Genomic DNA, 23,525 nt, shown 5'->3' with positions numbered 1-23,525 from the left:
CAGAAATAAGGTAACTTTTTAACATATCCAACTTAGTTTTATAGAGTATCATTTTAATTTAATTTAAAGCAAATAATTTTACTTTTCATCATGTTATTATCATGTCATCGTGTTATCTTGAGTTAAAAAATGCAACAATTTCAAATTCACCCTGTTTTTCAGGAACTAAAACAGCTAAGAAAAATTTGTATGTAGCATCTATAGTTTCAGAAAAAAGTAGCACGGTAATGTGAAAACCGCATCTTTGTACCACTACTCATAAACGTGATAAATATAAAACACACGAAAATGGGACATCTTGTACAGTGAGTTACGTAAGGAGGATAAAGAAAATTCAATATAAAGAATTTTAAGATTCAAAATGTATAAAAGAGTGTTTCTTCCATAAAATTCAACTTTATTCTTACCTCTTCAACTAATTCAAAGTATCTAACATTCTTCTTCAGAATATCTTCTGTATCATCAATTTGAGACTTCACATTCTTCCATTGATGTTCCACTTCATCTATTTGACTTTGTATCTCAGGAGCTTCACTTGGATATTCTTTCTGAAGGTTTTTACTACTATCTTTTAGCTTAATAATTCTTACATCTAATGCCTGAAAATAGAAACAACACAATTAGACATAATAACAATTAAAAATAATACACTGCTTGTACCTCAGTAACTCTTGTAAATTGTTTGAAGTTTTCAGAAGCTGCCTTAGACGAACTGAGTGATTCACTAGCTTGATTTCTAATTTCGACAACTTGTCGACTGATTTCCTCGATGGTATGTGTGATATCCTTTGTTTCTTTAGTAAACTGACTAGCTTTGAGGAAGGATTTTATAATTTCATGTCTTTCAATCCACTGTCTTTCGAAATCTGAACGTCTCAAGTCTATGACGTGTTGAAGTCTGCTGATGTCTTCTTCTGCTGACTCTAGTGGTTCCTGGAATAAAACGGAAATGAATTTGGTTCTTAGTGGAAATGAATTTTAGACTAGATACATTGGGTAAGGATAGCAATGTTACTTTAGCCTTGGTGCCAGGGCACGAGAGTCACAAGGGTAACGAAAAGGCAGATGAAATGGCCAAACATGCTCATCAATGTGGTGGCTAACGAATCTCTAGAACAGTAGAGACATTCACCAGGATAGTGACAGGCAAAAAAGTTTATAGCTTAATAGCCATCGAAAGCTGATGGTATTGACCATAGAGAAATATAGAAAAAAATATAGAGAAAACATATTTTTCGGTGCGATAGTCTGGCAAATGTGCTATTCTCTGTACTACTGGCAATGATAGGCCAATGACAAAGAGCTATATGAAGGACTCTAAGTTGTTAGACTCTTTAAAAAGGATAAGACTGGAGAATGTAAGGATCAGAAGAGAACCACAATAGATCCGAACAAGTCGTTGTGGATCAGGCAAGAATTACCTAGAAAATGATTTATTTCCTTTACCTGATTTTTAATCCTTTCTTTTATCTGGTCACATTCGGTCTGAGCAAATCTGAATCTTTCCAAAATAGTCTCCCTGGTCACCTCCGATTCTCTTAGAGCATGTTCTATTTTCTCTACGTCATTTGGCAAATCGATGTTTTCTATTTCTGTGTTATATTTTTCTGCTTTCTTGTCTATTTCTTCTAAGTTGCGGAAGTAGCCAATCAGTACCTGGAAAAATCATTATTAAAACTATCATTATAACATTCCTCAAAATAAAACAATTTTTTTAACAAAGATCTAACATTGAATTCCCGATATCGTATAGTCAAGTGCTACACTTATTCTGTGCTTTTATATGGAATGGAATCCTGGACTCTGAAAGTGACTACAATGAGGAAGATCGAAGCCAAAAAAATTGTTCAACAATAAAGTAAAATTAAAAATTGTATATGGTTGTGGATGGCTGTAAATGTTTACCTGTAATAATATTTGGTATTCTGACGAAATCTCTGTCAATTTCTGACTCAGCTCGTTCAATTTGCTCCTCACAGCCACCGTTCTCTCATCCGAGGCACCAGCCTGGGCAACCAGGGCCTCAGCACTTCTGATTTTTTCGTCGACTTCGCTCTGAGCTTTCTTGATGTCTGGCAGTACCGTTTCTAGTTTGTGCTCTAGATATGAGGCAATTTCACCTGGGTTTGCTGTTGACGTTGTGATAGCAGGGTAGAGTTGGGAGTGCAGTTTTGATACCCAACTGATTGTCTAAAAAAAATAAAACAAATTTAGTATTTCTAGAACTATTTCTGTATCTTTGTTATTCATCGTGATCTTGTAATAATGGTGTAACAGAGAGGGTGTAACATAAGGACCGATATATTTAGGAATGGTATATTTCAATCCTAGGAACAAGTCTATGAGGTTTTTTTCGCCAAAAATAAATGTTTAAAATTTTAGTGTTTCTTTAGAGTTTTTTTTAATAAAAAAAGAAAGAAAAATAATCTGCGTAACCCTAAACAAACTCGTAACATACATCAGTGTACACTAATATAAACTACTACACTAGTGCAGTGTATATTAATAAAAAAATATAAATTTCTATCTAGCTTCTATCCTTTTAGTCTCATCTTTACTTCGTCATTTAATACTAGGTGGCCCGGCTCATTCGACGTGGAAGCTCCAAGGAGAACGACAGTTTGTATTGAAATGAAATTTTGTAGCATATGTAGGTTAATCTAGAGCATTTTTTAAAAATATAGAGAGTTCTACAGGATGTTCCCAAAAAAGGTACACATCAAAGTTGTGTTTTTTGTAACGGAACACCCCATATATTAATTGATTTTCGGATTCTGGGAGAAAAATAAAGGTGAGTCACATTATAGAAGTATACGACTAAAATGTAAGGTTTTTGACATATTTAACATTTTCTAAAAATGAAGAACAATTTTTAAATTTCAATAAAAGCTACCTAAATTCTAATTTACTCGGTATAGCCCAATAAGTAGTTAAAATAACAATAGTATTTTAAATCAAATTAAAACAAGGCCCAAAAAGTTTTACAGGGTGAGACAAAATTAATATTGAACGTTGGTCATCTTTAAAAGCAAATTACTCTTTTATTTTAAATGAAACATCCCATATATTATTTCGATATTCAATGGGAATTCATGTCTCTTCAAAATACTATTAGATTGCCTACCCCTCCATCAAAGATTTTCCTAGATATTTTCATTTTTATGATTTACTGTAAGTAGATCTTTATATATAATAATAGCTCCCGTATATAGCGTTTAACGCCTTGGGACTAGTAAGGTACAGCTTGCTATACTAGAGCCGTTCGGTATACAAGGAAGGTAATGTGGCTAGCACTACGCTTCAACCGCCTATTATTACCTCAGGATTGTGAATCCCAAGTACTCATTTAAGGCTGAGTCGACCTAGGTACCCAAACTATTTTTATTTTAATAAAAATAGTCGGCTGATGAAATGCCGGGTGTGGGAATCGAACCCACACCTTGAGATTGGTAGACGAGAGCCTGTACCTCTACGCCACCGGGCACCTTTAAGATCTTTATTATTTGATAAAATCTAGGTGGCTGTGATACGTTTGACGTTTCTTCAATATAGCTGTGAACAGGGGCGGATACAGGAATTTATTTTAGGGGGGACCCAAATAAAAAATTAATACAGAATATGCTTTTTAGAGTGTCATTTTTAACCCAAAAAGCTAATATTTAACCCAATTTACACATTTTAGGGGGGGGGCCGGGCCCCATGGGACATTTTTGGTATATTTTTAGTTTTGCAATAATTGCCTTACCACCAAATGCCTTTTATAGATGAAATACTTTTGTATTTAAATGGTTGAAACTAACAAAAAACTAAAAGTTTTGAAAAATATCTCGTTTTTACACCACTTGGCCCTATTTTATAGGTACCTGAATTTTGTGAACGAGAGAAGACACAATTTTAACAGACAACATGCAAAAATTGACAGAACATAAAATCTGATACAATCTACTTTTAAATTAAAATGAGAGACAACTGCCACTGTCATGACTTTCGTTTGGACAGATTTGGGCACACTATAGCTACAAATCCACATTTATCGTTGACATCTGTAAAAAACTAACGACCTTATCCAAACCAAACCCACCCAATTTTAAAACGGATGCATTTTAACAGGCCTAACAAGCTGCGTGCGGTATATTTTTAGACGAAATTCGAAAATAGTAGTGAGAGAAATACGATTTGAATGATTTTTAGTGCATTTTCGTCCCGCAACCCCGAATGATCACATTTCTTTTTCTTAATTTAGGCCATCTCTAAGGAATCTTTTGGTAGAAGTTGTAGTTAAAAATTTTCATGTCAGTTTATATCTACAGGGTGTAAATAAAACTTAAATATTTACTGGGTGTTCCACTAGCAATAGTCCTCGGCTGTATCTCTAATCAAGTAATCTCGGTAATTAACACATTTATAATTCCCTTGATACATAAAATAACTATTTATAACCAAAATATTTAGAATTTGTATTATATCAAACCAAATTTAAATAAAACAATGGACAAGGATTTTAAAAAATCTAATTAATCAAAAATAGAGGTTACTATCTGTAAATAAGATAGTAATTGGCACCAAGCGATGCTTTAATGTCCACATGTTGAGTAGTTAATATTTTTCTAATGTACTACATAAAATTAGATCTTGTGTGCCAATTGTCATAAACAGCGAAAGCCCACAAAGAACGCCCAACGTATTTATAGAAACTTATAATAAACGTCTGGATAGAATATATACAGACGCGTAAAAATATCGATATATTATTTAGATAGAAGGAAGTAGCTGTTGCTTTCCTATTTTTAACCCAGATATTTTCTTTAAAACTTAATTTATTAGTAAAATATTATTTTTTCTCTGTTATTTTTTGTGTAATTATGATTTTTTCTTTATTTTTTGTTATTTATGATATTATATCCGGAGTGCCAGGCTGACATTTGTTGACAGGATTATAGACATAGATTAAAAGGATTTTTTATATACAGCAATATTTTGACTTTCTGATGTTTCCCAACAGATTATATTATATTTAAACAAGCCACTTTGAAGACTCCGACGTTGACATGCAATTTTTAGCCCACCGAGTATTTAGATGCAAAAGTGTAAACAATACATACTTATGGAGCCGATCGGCCGACTATTTGATTGTATGTGAGCGTACGGCTATCTAAGAACATATTGGTTATAAATCTGCAACTAAATAGTCAGCCAACCAAAAATTGCCTGTCAGCGCATAGCCTAAGGCATTGCAATCAAATATTCGGCCGATAGGCTACATAAGAATGTGTTTTCACTTTTTAGTTTTGCAACTAAACAGTCGGCCGACTAAACATAGCATATCAGCGCGTAGTCCAATTATCCTAAAAAAACTCGCAAAAGGAAGGCAAAAAAATGCATGCTTCGTTTAGAAATAGATAATATATAATAATTAATTTTTTTCAAATGTGCGATAATAATTGTAGTATCTGGCGTTGTTGAGTTGTGTATTTTGTTTTGTATATTTAGTTGAGTAGTGTATTTTTATAAGTATATTACTATTGTTATCTGTATAATGGTATAAATATTTATTGTTAAATGTTGCAACAAATTATTAATAATATTATTATTAATAATATTACCGTATGATCGAAAAAAAAACGGCGTCCAGTTGGCTTGGAAATGAACATCGATGACATTCCCCATATAATTTTACATTTAAAATGACAGCGATCTTCATTTCATAGCCATCGCTAACACCGTTTTTCCGATCATGTGGTAGTTCTGCCGGGTGCGTCTCGAAAGTGGCTCACCCTATAACTTCTTTATTTTTTCAGATAAAAAAACGAGATTTGGTAAGTTAGTATATTACGTAGATTAGGATTGATTGACGTATTCAATTGTTTTTGGTCACTTTCTGTTTTACCGGAATTTGGATTTTTGATTTGGACCTTTTGATTTTTAAATGGTCCCCTGGGTATATTTCTACTTTATTCGATAGAAAATGACACTCTGAATAGAATGACATATCATATGTCAACTTTTGACATTTTCGCTTCAAAAAAAATCGTATCTTAAATTTCAATCTAGAGTGCCATAGCTGTGTTAGAAACATTAATTTTTAATCAAGGAGATCTTCAAAAATAGATTTGATCGTCTAATGTTATTCGTGTCTTGTCCTAGTCCGTTAAAAGATGCCCAAATCGTATTTTTAATCATATCTCAATTTTTTCAAATGGAACAAGGGGCTCATTAGCATAATTGGAAAAATCATTTTTTACGAATAATTTCGTACCACACACTTGGTATTTCGAGTCAAATTGTCGTTATAAACCGCATGTTACAATTTCAAATAAACCATATGCAAAAATATCAAAAGTTGACATATGGTATGTCATTCTATGCAGAGTGTCATTTTCTATCAAATAAAGTAGAAATATACCGAGGGTGGCATTTAAAAATCAAAAGTTGTAGTCATTTCCGGTGAAACAGAAAGTGACCAAAAACAATTGAATACGTCAATCAATACTAATTTATCTCACATACTAACATACCGAATCTCGTTTTTCTTTATCTGAAAAAATAAAAAAGTTATAGGGACTGAGCCACTTTTGAGACGCACCCGGTATACACGTCATGTTTTAATACCCTGTATTATAAACACATAAACTCTAGACGCACGACTTGTTCCAGTCATGTTATCAAAACTAAGACACTATTCAGATTAAATTAAAAAAACTGCAGTAAAAAAAATGTTCTGTCCTCCCTACCTTGGTACTCTCCGCCATGGTCCTCTCCAGCCTCACCAGCACCTCCCTCCTCTCCACCACGTCCTCCCTGAAGGTGTTCCAGCACTTGGTGACGTCCAATTGCCGGCCGGCCAACCTGTCCAGCACCGATTCCACGTACTTGGCGCCGCGGCGCGCGTCCAGATGCGGCGACGGTTCCGAGACCTGGAACAACAACGAGACACGATGAAGAATAAGAAAAGCTCTCTGTGCTGAGAAAATGTGGAATGGATGGGTATATTTAGAATAGGGGTAGGAGAGTGTATAGGAAAAGGAAACGGGAGAGAGAGGATTTATAGGAAACAAGAGGTGTGTTTGGGTGAAAATAGAAACGAAAGAACCACTATAGGTTGTTTTGGGTTTGGAGATTTAGTTGAACTCTGTCAAGTTCGGGTATGAGTTATTTGATCTGTATTTTGATGTTATAGAAAAAAATATTTGTGAAAGGATGATGTAAGTTTTTTTTATGAGTTGTTTGAAATGTGTATTAACCGACAAGTATGAATAGTGTATACAGGGTGATTCGCGGCCATGGCACGTTAGACGTTTATGGAGAAGCGCTGACAGGATTTTTTTGAAAATTTGGATTTTTGCATAAAGGCACCTGCTCCATCTGTGTAAATTATTTTCAGCACTACAGTGTTGCCGCTTCACACTAAAAGTGGTAGCATCTTTGTTATTTTAAATAAAAAAAAACGCTGATGACTGCGCTCTAGTTGCAAACACGTTACAACAATTACAAGAAATGTTGAACACATATACCTGGGCATACGAGGCTTTAGGCCTTAAGCTAAACATCGACAAAACCAAAATCATGTGCACTCCCCCGGAAGACCATAACAATGCTGTAAAAATCGGAGAGGAACTATTGGAATATGTAGCGGAATTTAATTACCTCGGCAGTTTGATTTCGGAAAAGGCCAATATCGACTTTGAAATTCAGCACAGGATTAGCAGCGCCTCAAGAGCATTCTGGAAATTAAAAGACAGGGTTTTCTACAATCATGGCTTGAGTACAAAAACGAAACTGGCTATGTACCGAGCAATTATAATCCCCACCATGTTATATGGGAGCGAAATCTGGGTACCGTACCGCCGACACATGAAGGCATTAAACAAGTTGCAACAGAGACACCTTAGACAACTCTTAAGAATCCGGTGGTTCCATCATGTCTCAAACGTATCGGTCCTTGAAAAATCTAACTGCGAGAGTATTGAAGTCATGGTTACAAAATCCCGCTTAAGATGGGCTGGTCACGTATGCAGAATGCAAGAAAACCCCATACCAAAATCTCTGCTTTACGGTGAGCTTGTCGACGGTAAGAGGAGGCCGGGTGGACAACTCAAAAGGTACAAGGACATTTTCCACGAAAACTTACAGGGGATTAACATGCAGAATCATTGGGAAGAAGCAGTTCACAATAGAACTCAATGGAGAAGAATTGTAAACTCAGTTAACAGCGACAACCAAAAAGTAAAGAGGCAACAAAGCAATGAGATTTTTGAATGTCCGGAGTGCGGTAGGCAAATAACATCACGTATCGGGGTTTTCAGTCACAGAAAAGCTCATGAAAAAAAAACGCCTTGCGTGACCATCTTTTGATGCGTGTCGAATACTCGTCAGCGAGTAATAGCAGTAGTAGTAGTATTTTAAATGGAACACCCGGTATATTATCACATTTTTTGAAAATATATCCATGTCTCAAATTTTTTCTATTATACTAACCTATACCAATCTCAAATAGTTTTCGAGTTAAAAAATAAAACATGTGTAAAATTGATAAAAACATGATCTTGAATAAAGCATTGGTTAAATAAAAAATTCGACATATTGAAGGCTAAAATTTGGTTTATAGGTTAAGAAAAGTCGACATATTCGATCTATCTAAATCAACTGACTGGATATCAAACAGGGAGGTCAGAAAAAATAATTATTTCCGATTGTTATAAAATCGTTCAAATGATTGTTATTTTAAATTAAAAATCGAAACCCAAATAAAATTGCTTTTCAACGATATATCATGTTCCTATACCTAAATCTTCTGGTTTCTTCAGTAAAGCCATTTAAAAGATAATAATTCTATTATAACTGTTTCGTTTAAAGAAAATCGACACCATGACGAATATTCAAACTTCATAAGTATCAATTAGAGTTTACGTGCTAAATTTCTAAAATTGTCATGCTAACAAAATTCGTGAAATGAAAGTATAATAATAGAATTATTAAATTTTTTACTATTTCAGATACCGGAAGGTTTAGGTATAGGAACATGATATATCATTGAAAAGCAATTTTATTAGTCTTCTGATTTTTTAAATAATATGCATAGGGTTGAATTTAAAAGATCAAGATCAAGATTAGAGTCGATATAAAAGATTTGAGCAATTTTATAACAAACGGAAATGAATAGTATTTTTGCTAATAGTAGTATACTCCCAGTATAACAGATAAAATATATCGGCTTTCGTTAACTTATAACCGAAATTTCAACTTTAAAAAGGGCCTTTTTAGGCCATACATCTATACGAACTTTTTTACTTATTTTTATCTGCAAAATATGCTGCCGAAGTTTCGTGAATACAATTCGGACCACCCTGTATAGAAACGATAATTTTCTTTTTTTTCTCCCGATCAGAAAAATGTCGCCCACAATCCTTTGGTTCCAATAGAAAATATTTACTTGCTGCAATTGCACATCAAACTAGGTTTGATCAACCAGTTTCTGAAAGCAACGGACAAAACAGGTGGCGCATTTCAATTTTTCAATACTAATAATCCAAAACTTGTGTTATCCAAAACATGTGTAAGAACTTTTTGTGTAACCACAGAAGTGATGATTATGTCACTCAGTGCGAGGAATTGTTTAGCATACAAGGCCATGGGATGTAACATGGATCTTAAAGTTCATTTTCTTTCGCGCACTTGAATGGACTTGAATGGAGATGAATAGAGGAACTGGTCCATCTTACAATCAATACATCGCTAAGCTGGAGAAAATATTTTTCGGGAAATTGAATGCTAGCCTATTGGCGGACTACTAATGGTTTCTGGAACGAGAAACTTATATACCTCGGGGTATAAATGACAAGCAAGCATTAAATAAAGCTGGAGATCTTTTTATATATTATTGTTTACATCTAAAATATTTCTTTTCACCTCTCCAACCCATGTTCATAAAATTATTATAAAAAATTGATAAAAATATAATAAAAAAGAGAGCAGGAGCTACCCCAAAAATGGTGAGTGGTGGAAGAAAACTGGATATATATTTGGATTCAGATTCAAGGCGTCATTTTACATGAACCTCAGCAGAAATGGTACCAGGGATGGAGAAAAAAATATTTTTGCAGACCAGTGTTATTATATTAAATTTGGATATCTATGTAATGTAATTCTTTAATAATTATATACAGGGTGGTCCGAACTGTATTCCGGAAACTTCGGCAGCATAATCTGCAGTTGAAAATAAGTAAAAAGTTCATATAAATGTATGTCCTAAAATGGCTTAGTTTCAGAGATACAGGGTATAGGAGTTTCATTTTTATTTCGATTTTTTCCAAATAATTTCTGAAGTAATGTCAATATTTGGATGAAAATTGGTGTCATGGTGTCTAACAGTTTTTTGATATGAGAAATTTGATTTTGATGTCAATATGACTCTTATTCATAGGGAGCGCCACCTACATGTATTTTAACTGTTTTGAAGAGTAATAACTTTTCATCCGTACCTGTATAAAACTACTGAGTAAAAAAATGTACATTTCCGTAATTTTTTACGCAGAAAATGTCTCTCGGTAAAAATCGCTACGAGCAACCGTTCTCAAGATATTTACAATGGAAATAGTCAATACACGTCATTATTGACAAAAAATAAACATGTTAAGTAAATAATAGTTATTTGATTGAAATGATAAATTTGCGAACTTTTTATTTTTTTAAATTAATCATAATTTTTTCTTCGAAAAAATGATGATAGAACAGTTTCTGTTGAAGGTTTTCACAAAAACATTTCAAATTTATGATTTCAGTCTAATAACTATCTAGTCAACATGTTTAATTTATGTCAATGATGACAGGTATTGATAATTTCGATTCCAAATATCTCGAGAACCATTACTCGTAGCGATTTCTACCAAGAGACCTTTTTTACGTAAAAAATGCCGTAATGTATATTTTTTACTCAGTAGTTTTATACGGGTACGAACAAAAAGTTATTACTCTTCAAATCAGTTAAAAAATATGTAGGTGGCGCCCTCTACAAGTAGGAGTCATATTGACATCAAAAACAAATTTCTCATATCAAAAAACTGTTAGACACCAATTTTCATCCTCCATGTTACTTCAGAAATTATTTGGAAACAATCGAAATAAAAATTAAACTTCTACACCACGTATCTCCGAAACTATATAAGCATTTCAGGACATACAATTTATATGAACTCTTTTGCTTATTTTTATCTGTAGAATACGCAGCCAAAGTTTCCGGAATACAGTTCGGACCACCCTGTATATCATAATTAATCATCAATACCAACATTCTTATTCATCATAATATCGTATATTGGATATTATGGTAATTAAAGATTTTTATAAAGCGTATGGTAGAACTAAGAAAAACATTAATACATAAATGTATCGATTAATCCACAAATAAAAAACAGATAATTGACTTACCCTTTTAATTACCTGTTATTAATTACAGAAAACCAAAATGGCTTACACCATTGAAACGCCGCGTGATAAATAGTATCTTATTCAGAACAAGTCTGGCCGGTATCCCGAATGTAAACTATCAGAAACAGATAGGAGAAGATGCAGATATCTGGAAAATAAATTTAAAATGGCGCGGCGGTTTGCGTGGGACAGCATTTGTATAAATTTAGATGGAGCGCCTTTAATCAATTAGATTTTAGCTCGTATTTTCCAAAAAAAATCGGCTTCACTTCGTACGAACATTAATTTTCCATTAGGGTTTTTTGGAACAGCGATTTTTTTAAAGGTGTATTTCATATAAATAATACCGGGTGCGTCTCACAAGTAGCTCACCCCCTATAACTTTTTTATTTTTTCAGATAAAAAAAAACGAGATTTGGTACGTTAGTATACGACATAAATTAGGATTGATTAACGTATTCAATTGTTTTCGGTCACTTCCTGTTTCACCGGAAATGACTACAACTTTTGATTTTTAAATGGCATAATCGCCATTTTTCCACTTTATTCGATAGAAAATGACACTCTGAATAGAATAATATATCATATGTCAACTTTTGACATATTCGCTCAACAAGAAATTGTATTTTAAATTTCAATCTAGAGTGCCATAGCTGTGTTAAAAACACTAATTTTTAATCAAGGAACCTTGGAAAAACAGATTTGGGGCTCATTAGCATATTTCAAAAAAGCATTTTTTACGAATAATTTGATACCACACACTTGATATTTCGAGTCAAATTGTCGTTATGAACCGCTTGTTACAATTTCAAATAAACCATATGCGAAAATGTCAAAAGTTGATAATATATGATATGTCATTCTATTCATAGTGTCATTTTCTATCGAATATAGTAAAAAAATAGATAAATATTGAGAGTTCCATTTAAAAATCAAAAGTTGTAGTCATTTCAGGTGAAACCGGAAGTGATCGAAAACAATTGAATACGTCATTCAATCCTAATTTATGTCATATATTAACATACCAAATCTCGTTGTTTTATCTGAAAAAATAAAAAAATTATAGGCGTGAGCCACTTTTGAGACGCACCCGGTATGTGACATAAATTAAGATTGATTGACGTATTCAATTATTTTCGGCCACTTTCTGTTTCACCGGAAATGATTACAACTTTTGATGTTTAAACGGCTCGCTATTTTTTTACTTTATTCGATAGAAAATGACAATCTGAATAGAATGACATATCATATGTCAACTTTTGACATTTTTGCTTAAAACAAAATTGAATTTTATATTTCAATCTGGAGTGCCATGGTTGTGTTAAAAACACTAATTTTTAATTAAGACGCCTTGGCAAAATAGATTTGGTCGTTTAATCATATCGTATTTTTAATCATATCTCAATTTTTGTAAATGGAACGAGGGTGGCTAATTAGCATATTTGGAAAAAGTTTTTTTTACGAATAATTTGGTACCACACACTTGGTATTTCGAGTCAAATTGTCGTTTTGAATCGCATGCTGCAATTTCAAATCAACCATATTCTAAAATGTCAAAAGTTGGTATATGATATGTTATTCTATTCAGAGTGTCATTTTCTATTGAATAATGTAAATGTATACCGAGAGTGTTACTTAAAAATCAAAAGTTGTCATCATTTTCGGTGAAACAGGAAGTGACCAAAAACAATTGAATACGTCAATCAATCCTAATTTATGTCACATACCGTATGATCGAAAAAAAATGGCGTCCAGTTGGCTGGGAAATGACGATCGATGACATTTCCCATATAAATTTACATATAAAATGACAGCGATCTTCATTTCCCAGCCAACTGGACGCCGTTTTTTTCTCGATCATACGATACTAACATACCAAATCTCGTATTTTTATCTGAAAAAATAAAATCAATTAAAGGGGTGAGCCACTTTTGAGACGCACCTGGTATAGTGTATTTCATCAGACAAAATTGAATTTGTTTTTAATGCTATGTAATATGGAATTATGTATACAGAGTATCTCACTTCCCAAATTATTTTGATTGCATACAGGGATCTTAATTAGTGCAAATATTTTTAGGGGTTTCAAGTATATTCAGACCCCAGAAATACGCCTATAAGCTTTTTTCCGAAAAGCAAATGTTGATAATTTTGAAGAAATTCTGAAATATACAGGATTTTTTCAAAGCATATAATTAATTATTACATTTTTACATAACTTGGGGAAGTTACAGCTCGTAAAGCCATCACTTAGAACATAATATCTTCTAAATATTTAGAGCATATCTGGTACGTAACTATATTTGTAACTTTGATTCCGGACACTCAATTCAAATTCCTACTAGATAACTATCAAAAATTTCGCTAATACAAAAAACGCCGTACTGAAGCTTTATAACCAAACCAAACCAACACTATTTTTTACACCCTGTATGATATGAAATGAAATTATTTTACATTGTTTCGAAAAATCTATTTTAATAAATACTTAAGCCGTGATACTCAACTCTGTATAAGAACTTCTTTCATAATTTCAGTTCATTTACTCATCAAAGTTATCAATTTTTTTAGTTTAAATTAAAAGGAAATTATTGATTTCACCGGAAACATGTTACGCCACTGTTTACATTAATGAGCTTTCCAATAATAGTGCTTACGGGTGTAGTAGAGATTCTGGCAAATCGCCTGCACATTTACGAGATTTGCATAATTTTTATTTTAAAGACCGCATTAAACAATTATTATAAATATAACACTGGCAGATATAATATTATGTTACAAAACATTAAACATTAAATTTTTCAGTATAAAGTACGAAGCCATACAAAGTGTTGGAAATAGTTGGCTATTCTGATTTTTAACATTTGGTTGGCAATAAATTTAAGAAATTGGAGTATTTATCAAGTGTTATTACTAGCGCCAAAACAAAGCAATAATTAAATAATGTGTTGTGAGTTATACATATTTTTATAAGTTTAGAAAGCAGCATGTACATATCTTAATATGGCCTTATTATATTGTTCCATATTCGCTTGTTACTTGCTAGTTAACAGTAGTTTGAAACCGATATTTAATAAATAATTAAACTGTGCTCAGAATTTCAATTTTGTATCGGTAAAAACATTACTTCGCCCATTATGTTCAATTTGTATCCTTGTTTTGAATGCCGGAATGAGAATAAACCTTGATTATATAACTATTCATTTCTTTTCTATAGTTGTATTGAAGAACAGTATTCTTTACATTGATAAATATGTCAATTTCACAAATATTACATAATATTAATATCGTTGATTATATTTAATATAAAATAGCAGAAGAAAGCTTGCAGAAAGGGGACATTTATTAAAACAAAATAAAAATGTACGACAGAATAATAAATATATATTTTTATTGAAGCCTACAAAATAAAGAAACTGCTGTTATTGTTCGCGTTTGAGAATAAGTTTTGAACAATGCCGATACTAAATGGCGAAGATAATTTTCAATTAGCAATATATAACCTGGACTGTAACTCATTTTGACAGGTTTATTAGCGATATACGCCTTCGAGATATTAGTTTTTAGTCGCGGGTCATAAAACGGCCCGTAGCCAAGTGGTCGAAGTCGAGGTATAGTGCATGCGGAAATGGTTGAAAAGGTACCACTTCAATAATTTTACGACGTAACAAAAATATACAAAGAATTAAATTTAAAACGCAATAAAACACAAGCGTGGCTAAAGATAATATGTTGCGGCAACGGCCAATGATTGCGGCAATGGCCAAGTAGAAAACAACCGTACCATCATTTTCTCGAAGCAACTCACGTTATTTTTGATCCCCCTGTAACATCATCTACCTTCCAAAACCAAACCAGGAACAGGGATAAGAGTATTTAGGCCGCAACTAAATACTCTGAACGAATAGGAACATACCCCCCAGGACTGTATATATTCTAAAGGACTGTTCGATCGCGTCAAATCGCTGCTATCGTAGTCACCGTGGATACTTACGTCACGCAGTTACCAGCATAAAATAATTAACTAGAAAGAAGTGTCAACTCTGTGTTAAATCGTGGAAACACGATACGCCACCGAAAGCCTTCGTTGTCGTCTGGAGAACTAATTTTCCAATTGACAGGTTGACATGATGGCTTCGTATTTATTCCCCGTTTCCGGCTATTCAATGGCGGGCCCTCTTTCAGTTTAAATGTATTTTGTACTCTTTCTTATCATAAATAAAACAAAACAAAATTTTATTCAAACATATTTATTTGAAATATGAGACAACGTGACTAAATATATATAAAAAATAAAGAATTGAATGATTTCCAACAGCAATTACTTAATTATATGCAATTTTAACGTAAATTAGTAAGGTATAAGCATGACTTACAGTAATTTGTAAATAAATACATGTATTCACAGCCATCAGGGACAGAAAACGGGGCAGGAACATGAAAACGGGAGCCTTATACAAAAAACCTGAAAACAGAAAAACAAATTTTTTATACTAAAATTAACAAATAAAAATATCAGTAGGTATAAAATATAAATATACTGTTTAAAAAAAGCGTCCATTATTCCCAAAGAGACCTGGTTTATAAATCAAAAAGAAGCAAAAAAGAGAATTTTAGTCGGATAACAATCGGATTATATCAGTCAGATTTATTGCATTATTGACAATAAATCGCACATACTGAGATAACTAATGTTGGGTATAGTTAAAAATGATCTTACCTTGCTGTAAATTGTTTCCATTTTCAAAAAATCGCCGATCATAAACATAACAAAATTTTCTTGCATCTAAAAAATACAGAAATAGTGTTTATTTACTACCTATTTTTAATATACATGGGACATACCTAGTACTGCAGAAACGTCTTTTTCTCCAGGATTTTTCATGTAATATATATTTTATATGCTTTATTACCTTTATTTTTATAAGTTTCTGCCGAAATATCAAATTGAATTTACAAAACAAAACTAAACGGAGAGAATTAAAATGGCGTCAAAATTTGTTCTAGAACAAATCTGAAGTTGTCTCTGAAATCTGTCAATTCTAAACTGTGAAGTTAGACAATAGTTAGAGAGAAACATTGCTGTCCTTGTCTAGGCGGCCATACTTGTCGTCAGGAGATGACAGGAATGACACTAATGACTGTTTCCAATTTTCCTATTTCACTGTCACCCCCCTGGTTACCAGCGCTCCACAGTGCGACGGATGGTTATTCTAGCGGGACAAAATCTCAGGAGTGATGTTTGAGACTTAAAATCTAAGAACGTAGCAAATGGTCTAATATATAGCAACCATATGGTTAAATTTATAACTAAACTATACTTTAAATAAATAAATACAAGATATAAAACTATGATATTATTCGTACATGACACACAAAAACCGTACTATAAACTAATGCCAAATACATAAAATTATGATATCAGGTGAAATACTTACGAAAAACTCTTTAGCAGTTATTTTTTAATTACTTTGTAATCTTGTGACATCCTGTATATTTTATTTTAAAAATAATAAATAAGATGTTTTAATTTTATCATTCGGTAATTGTAAATTCATATATAGTAAGTATCTAAGACAATTTTTTAAACTTTTATTAAAACTAGAAATAATCATTTAGTTTTATTATAAATTATCAGAAAGTAAAACAGGCTTTGGCATATCGTCATGCTTTATTTAACTAGAACATCATTTGGATGTTTTTGTCTTGAGGAAAATTGCCGAACTGACTATTGATGTCATTCATTAGCTGCCCACACACGGAAAGGCCCGGTCTACGGACTTGGCATTGGGTACGAGCCTTTAACCCAAAATACCATAGGTTTGCCTTAATTTCCGCTATGGTAAATTGGGTGAAAGCCCCGGCCTCAAGGCCAAGTCCGAAGGCCGGGCCTTTCCGTGTATGGGCAACTATTAATTTTTTAAACTCAATGCCTTTCGATGGAGTTAAGGCTTCAACAATTACAGCAGCATCCTTACTCTTTACTACCACTAGCCCTAAAGCTCATAGTACTTGCAAAACCCAATTCTTCTTTTGAATGCTCTTCAATTAACCCTTTAAAGAGTCTTTATTTCGTTTTTATACTATCCGATTGAAATGAAACTTTTGGGTATTCACCTGTTAAGCTTGAACTCCTTGTAACTGACTACCTGTGTTGGTAACTATTAGTAACTCAAAAAAAAAGTTACTAAGACCTACATCATTCAATATATCAATATTTGAAAAAAGTGAAAGTTTGCTATTTGCAGAATAAAGGCACGAAGGATTTTAACAAATAATATACCTACAGTAGAAAAGTACATACCTTTGACAATCTTCAACATAATTTGGCTTTGGAATAAAATGTATAAGCACTTTTAAATATTTTGTTTTCCTATGACTTCTGCCTTGCTGAGCAGAAAAAGATCAAATTTGGTTGATAAAAATGTATCGAAATACAAAGAATATATACGACCAAAAAATAATTCATTTTTATATCAATTGGAATGTCTACTATTTATTCTTATCAGTAAATATTTTTGCCTTATTTCTAATCAAACGGTTTTGTCCCGCTAGATTTATCTTTTCCGCCGCACTGTGCGCTCGTCCGTCAAATGCAAAAATAACTGTCACTGTCTAAAATCTTTAGCGCGAACTTCAACTCGGTCCCTGGAAAACGTAAAAAAAACTGACAGTACAGGAAGATAGAATCGAACTATCATTATCTCTATAGTACCTTTGACATACCCCAGCATCCTTCAGACAGAAACCTACGCTATCGAAAGGTGCGTACAACTTATTTTAGATAGGAACTATCGGAAACAAGAAATAGCTATCTTATCTGATAGTCAAGTAGCATTAAAAGCAATCCACTCAGTAACCATCAATTCGAAGTTGGTCAAAGGATACCTAGAGAAGCTGAACATATTAAGCAAAATAAATCCTCCATCTTCTAGATGCCAGCCCGCCAAGGGATAGAAGGTAATGAAAAAGCTAAAAATCTGAACTATCTAGCTAGAAAAGGAGCGATTACTTCACTAACTGGACCACATTTAGTATAACTCCTGAGTATATATTAGTTTTTTTCAAGTAGTCATATAGGATAGTTATAACACACAACAGAAATACACCTAAATCCATCATTAGAATAATTCCTTTATGATACTTCCTTTATCTATAGTAGTATTCTCTATGTCATAATTAAATTATTTTGGGATTTCCAAGAAAGCAACTTACTATTATATAGCTAAACATAAAATAGTGCCCGTTGCGTTCCTCATTCTCTTCTAAAATTAGAGAGAAAATAATTTTCAAACTAAAACCAAAACGGCGACGTGTTCACTCACTTTTTGCTGAGATTTACGACTGCATTGCGGTTTTTAATGACATTTCCCTACGGCAGTTTTGAAGCAAAGAAAATTTTAGGGATTTTGTTAATTTAACAAAATATTAATAGTATAGATATTAGTATATTTTTCACTTTACTATAATAATACTTTAACTCTGCAAGAATAAAATATATTAAGCTACCAATTTTTAATTAATATGTATTTTCTATATTGAATAATATTATAAAGAAAAGTCAATTTAAGCACTCTAAGTCAATTCTAGACTCATGTAAGATTGTGTACGTGCTCTAAATACAGTAAATAGTACGAGGTTCAATAAAAGGGCTGATAAAATGGCCAAACAAGACCCGTCAATATCATTCATATGCTCACATTCATAGTGGGCCGATTTTTATGATTTTTAAGCAACTTGTAGCTAAATTATTTTACTTTTTAGTTTTTCTTTCTAAATTAAAAATGCAAGTTTCCGTCTGTCAATTATACGAGGGAAAACAAAATTTTGATATTTTGGTGTAAGTTTGAAACGCTCTGTGGAATATGTTAACAAAGCAAGTAATTGAAAAATAATTTTAGCACTAACTACGTCTTTTCTCGATAGTTTGTTTTTTGATTCATCTCAATAACCTTATTTTTATTACCTCCAATTCGCTTTTGAATAAGACACTAACGATTTAAAGCAATTTTAGCATTGATTTTTGGTCCTCATCAACACACTTATAAAATAGTGTTTATTGTTTTTATAATGTCACTGACATTGAAATGTCATATTATTATTGTTTTTTGCCGTTTACTCTAGTAGAGATGGTTTTAAGTTCTGAAGTATCGGCTATTGCTGCTCTAATTGATCATGGTAGATTTAGTACTAGATACTTTTGAACTTAAAACCACATCTGCTAGTGTAATTGCCCAACAAACAATAATAATATGAGTTTTCAAAGACAGTGACATTACATAAATCATAAACTCTATTTAATAGGTCTGTTGACTAGGACCAAAACCAAAGGCGCGGTTTTAATGTAAAAAATTCGAAAAAATGTGTGTGTCTTCTTCAAAAGCGAATATCTTCAAAAAAAATTAGGCTATTAAGATGAATCAAAAAATAAACTATCGAGAAAAGATACAACTAGATGATAAAATAATTATTCTTAAATTCTTTGCTTTGTTAACGTACTCCACAAGGTGTTTCGAACTTTCACCAAAATATCAACATTTTGTTTTCCCTCGTATAATTGACAGATGGCAACTTCATTTTTAATTTCGAAAGAGATACTCAAAGTTAAATAATTTAGCTACAAATTGCTTAAAAATTATAAAAATCGGTCCACTAGAACACAATATATAACACTTTAAAATACATGAAAATTTTAAGGTGCCCGTTTTTCGTGTCGGTGGATGTAGTAAAGCCGGCTGGTTTGACAAGAAAATGACATTAAGACTGCCAAAGCTATAGTGAGTCTCCTAACAGGAAATTGCAAAATCTTACACGTCGAAGAGAGAAGAGAAGAATCGTAAACTGCTAAGATTGGCGAACGAAACCAAGATTTTGTCAATCTGAACCTGGCTCTTTATATTAGGCAATGGTAAACTACTGACAAAGAACTATATGGAGGGTTTAGCCTCCATGTTGCCAGACTTTTTGAAAAAAGATGGGACTGGAGAATATAAACCTAGAGATCAAAAGACGACCACAGTAAAGGCCGGAGTGGAAGGTATATCGGTATTCGGTATCTGAAAAGGCCGGAGTGGAAGAAGCCGGTAGCCACCTCCAAAATCTAATCTAAGCTACAATATGTTTCAAAAAAAAAATAAAAAAACTATTGGAAATACTTACCCGACTGATTTCGCTTATGAAAGTCAAGCCAGTGTTTTTAGCAGATTGATAGAATGGTATCAAAGATTCGAATTTCTCTTCAATCACTTTCATATTTTCTTCATCCACATGATCCTTGTCCTTAATTGAAGCTTCCAATTTATCCATTTCCCTTAAAAAATCATTATTTTTAACAAACTTTAGTCTACAGTAAATATATCTAAAATTAACCATGACTTTAAGGTTCATTCAGAACCTCGAAATTAGTGGAATAAATTAGTGGTTTCAAAAATAGCGTAGAAGTTTGTTCCTCTGACTTTAATGTAAGCATTCAGAAAGTCAAAATTAGTGATAGTAATTTTCAATTAATTTTTGCCACTAAATATTATACTTCAAAATTAGCGAGTAATTTCATGTTGGCCTTTGATTATCATCCGTCAAGAGAAATTGTGGTTAGAAACAAAAGGTTTTTTGTTTTATAAGCTTATTATTATAGGCTTCCTCTATAAATACAACAGACTACCGCATCCTGTTGCTAGGATATTCTATTAATTTTAATTTTATTTTTTTAGACAATAGCCCCCCATACACTTGAAGATTTGGCCTGTGGAGTTCGCCTGCGGATGAAATCCTTGCATTTGTGGACAGGACCAAGCCTGTGGCAGGCTAAGCCTTTGGCAGACCAAGTCTGTCAGAGACCAAGTTTGCTAACCAAAATACGACAGTTTTGGTAAGTGACAGATAAAGTCCGCAGGCCGGGTTTGAAGGCCGGATCCGCAGGCCAGGTTTTCCGGTGTAAGGGCGTCTATTCTGAAAGATCGTAATCTAAAAATTATAAAGTATGATTGAAACCACTAATTTATTCTACTAATTTCGAGGTTCTGAATGAAGCTTTACAACAAAAATATAAACAAAATTGAAAAGATTCTTACTTGTTGACTATGTCAGCTTCCATATGGAACTTGACATATATTCTGGCAAGCTCCAGTCTAGTTTCTAGAATGTTTTTGAGATTCATCCATTTTTCGTGGAGGTTTTCTACCTTAGAATCCACGTCTCTTCTTTGATCGTCTTCTAAATATTCGAGTATTGAAGGAAGTGTTAGTAGAAGTTGGTTAATTTCATTTCCTTTGATCTAAAATAAGAATATTCATAGAATTAATCATTAACCACAATTTTAATTACCATTAAATATTACAAGTCTGGTAAATCAAATTTTACAGTATGAGTAAGATATTTAGAATTTCGAAACAAATACTGTAGAAGTTAATTGAGGACGAATGACGTACAATATTTAATGTCATACTGTTTTACTAAACCCCAAAAATTAAACTATTAACAGACATACCTGGAGATCAGATTGTAATTGGTGATGTAACTGCAAGAAATCTTCTGCTAATCTCAAATCACCTCCCATATCTTGGTGTCCTTTAAGGAATCCTTCAGCTATGGTCACCAACCAATTATTAATTTCGTTATAACCATCAAGAAAGTTATTCAGAGCCGCTGTAACTCTCTTATTTTCTTCTTTGTGCGCCGTACACAAACCACTCAGTATTATTTTCTTGTTTTCTAGTTCCTCCACCATTTTCTTGACTCCTAGTACCCCAAAAGATAGTAATTTAGAAGCAGTAATTTTATTTTTTGCATAATTAATACCTTCAGTTCCACCAGAAAGGCCTGCTAGATTTATTATGGAATAACCTTCTTCTATTGGAGCTGAGGTAGCTTCTTCTATCGTTCTTGCGCAATGTGCGTGCAGTTCGGCAAGTTTCGGTGATGTTTTTGGCAGTTCTGTGGTTTTGAGTTGGATTTCTAGTTGATCCAGTTTGGTCAAAACCTGTAAAAAATGACCAGTGAGAAATATATTTGTAATTATGTTTTTATTTGGCCTAATTGTATGACTCCAATATCAATTTTGGCGATTAGAATAAAAATGATCCACGTGACTTTTTTTAAATGGACTTAAGTACAAATTTAGATATTTTAGATACCAATTTACTTGGTATAAAGGTGGAATTACACGATATAAGTGTATTTGCAAAATGCTGCTTGTACTGACTGTTTTTTCAAGTCGAGTCGGTAGGCTTTTTAACATCAAAGTAAGCTGCCAACTTACTTGCATGCTACTAAGCCTTTCAACTCGATTTTGCTAAATCAGTTGATACATTAGGTAATCATCTTATATTCCATAAAACATTTGATATAATAAAGTAATTGAACCATAAAAATAGTTGCTTCATTCAAGTAATTTTCATATTAGGAAAGTCTGTGAATGTGATGGCTTAATTGTATTTTATTTAACATAAATTCACACTGAATTTATCCAAATTTTATATAAAATCATTATAATTTCTAATTACCGCTTGTGATGATCTGAAGAAAGCTATCGCTCTTTCTAGCAATGACTCTCTGTTCTGTAAGTCAGCAAGATATTCTGACGTGGAAGACAGAATAACATACGATTGCTGAGTGGCTTTGTCACCTCCATAACAGCCGGAAGTTAGCAACTGTTCTGTGGCTTTAGTTAATCTTAAAGCTTTTTCTTGAAGCTGTCTGGCTTCGGGAAGAAGTTTCTTATGTTCGTGAAGTAACAGTTCTGCACAGGATGAGGAATCGCCTAAAGATAAAAAAGTCTATTATAATCTTTCTATGGCTTTATTCAGAATTTTATCTTAAAATCATTATTAAATAACCTATGACCAAAAAAAGAAGTTTTATCGAAATTAAAACTGCAAACTGAAGTTTATCGGAATTAAAAATGCCGCTTAGAAAGAAAAAGCTTTACAAGTCCGCGACTTTATCCTTAGATCATTTCTTAAATCTAATCTGACAGATGAAGTCTACGGATTTGGCCTGTGACAGGCTTGGTCCGCCGAAGGTTTAGCCTGCCACAGACTTAATCCGCCCCACAAATACAAAATTTTTATCCGCAGGTGAAACTTCTGGTGTATGCAGGAATT

At 32.9% G+C, this 23,525-nt stretch overlaps 1 protein-coding gene across 3 annotated transcripts in view; it reads right to left on the bottom strand.

The window, feature by feature from the left end:
* Positions 1-23,525, bottom strand: part of LOC115879936 (titin) — a 60,305-nt gene that overhangs the window by 29,255 nt on the left and 7,525 nt on the right. For 2 of the 3 annotated variants that reach the window (XM_030897000.1, XM_030897002.1), the window contains exons 6-15: positions 22,926-23,182; positions 22,222-22,402; positions 21,911-22,161; positions 21,495-21,697; positions 20,584-20,734; positions 6,732-6,914; positions 1,906-2,190; positions 1,447-1,656; positions 661-933; positions 408-599 (exon numbers count right to left, since the gene is read on the bottom strand). In XM_030897000.1, the coding sequence (XP_030752860.1) occupies positions 408-599; positions 661-933; positions 1,447-1,656; positions 1,906-2,190; positions 6,732-6,914; positions 20,584-20,734; positions 21,495-21,697; positions 21,911-22,161; positions 22,222-22,402; positions 22,926-23,182 (2,186 nt within the window). Of the gene's footprint in view, positions 1-407; positions 600-660; positions 934-1,446; positions 1,657-1,905; positions 2,191-6,731; positions 6,915-11,424; positions 11,541-20,583; positions 20,735-21,494; positions 21,698-21,910; positions 22,162-22,221; positions 22,403-22,925; positions 23,183-23,525 lie in introns of those variants that run through there. The other variant, XM_030897001.1, reaches the window with a different exon arrangement.

Source organism: Sitophilus oryzae, unplaced genomic scaffold (assembly GCF_002938485.1).
Source record: "Sitophilus oryzae breed Bouriz unplaced genomic scaffold, Soryzae_2.0 scaffold_1590_pilon_pilon, whole genome shotgun sequence".
Lineage (NCBI taxonomy): Eukaryota > Metazoa > Arthropoda > Insecta > Coleoptera > Curculionidae > Sitophilus > Sitophilus oryzae.
This window is presented reverse-complemented; position numbering and strand designations above follow the sequence as displayed.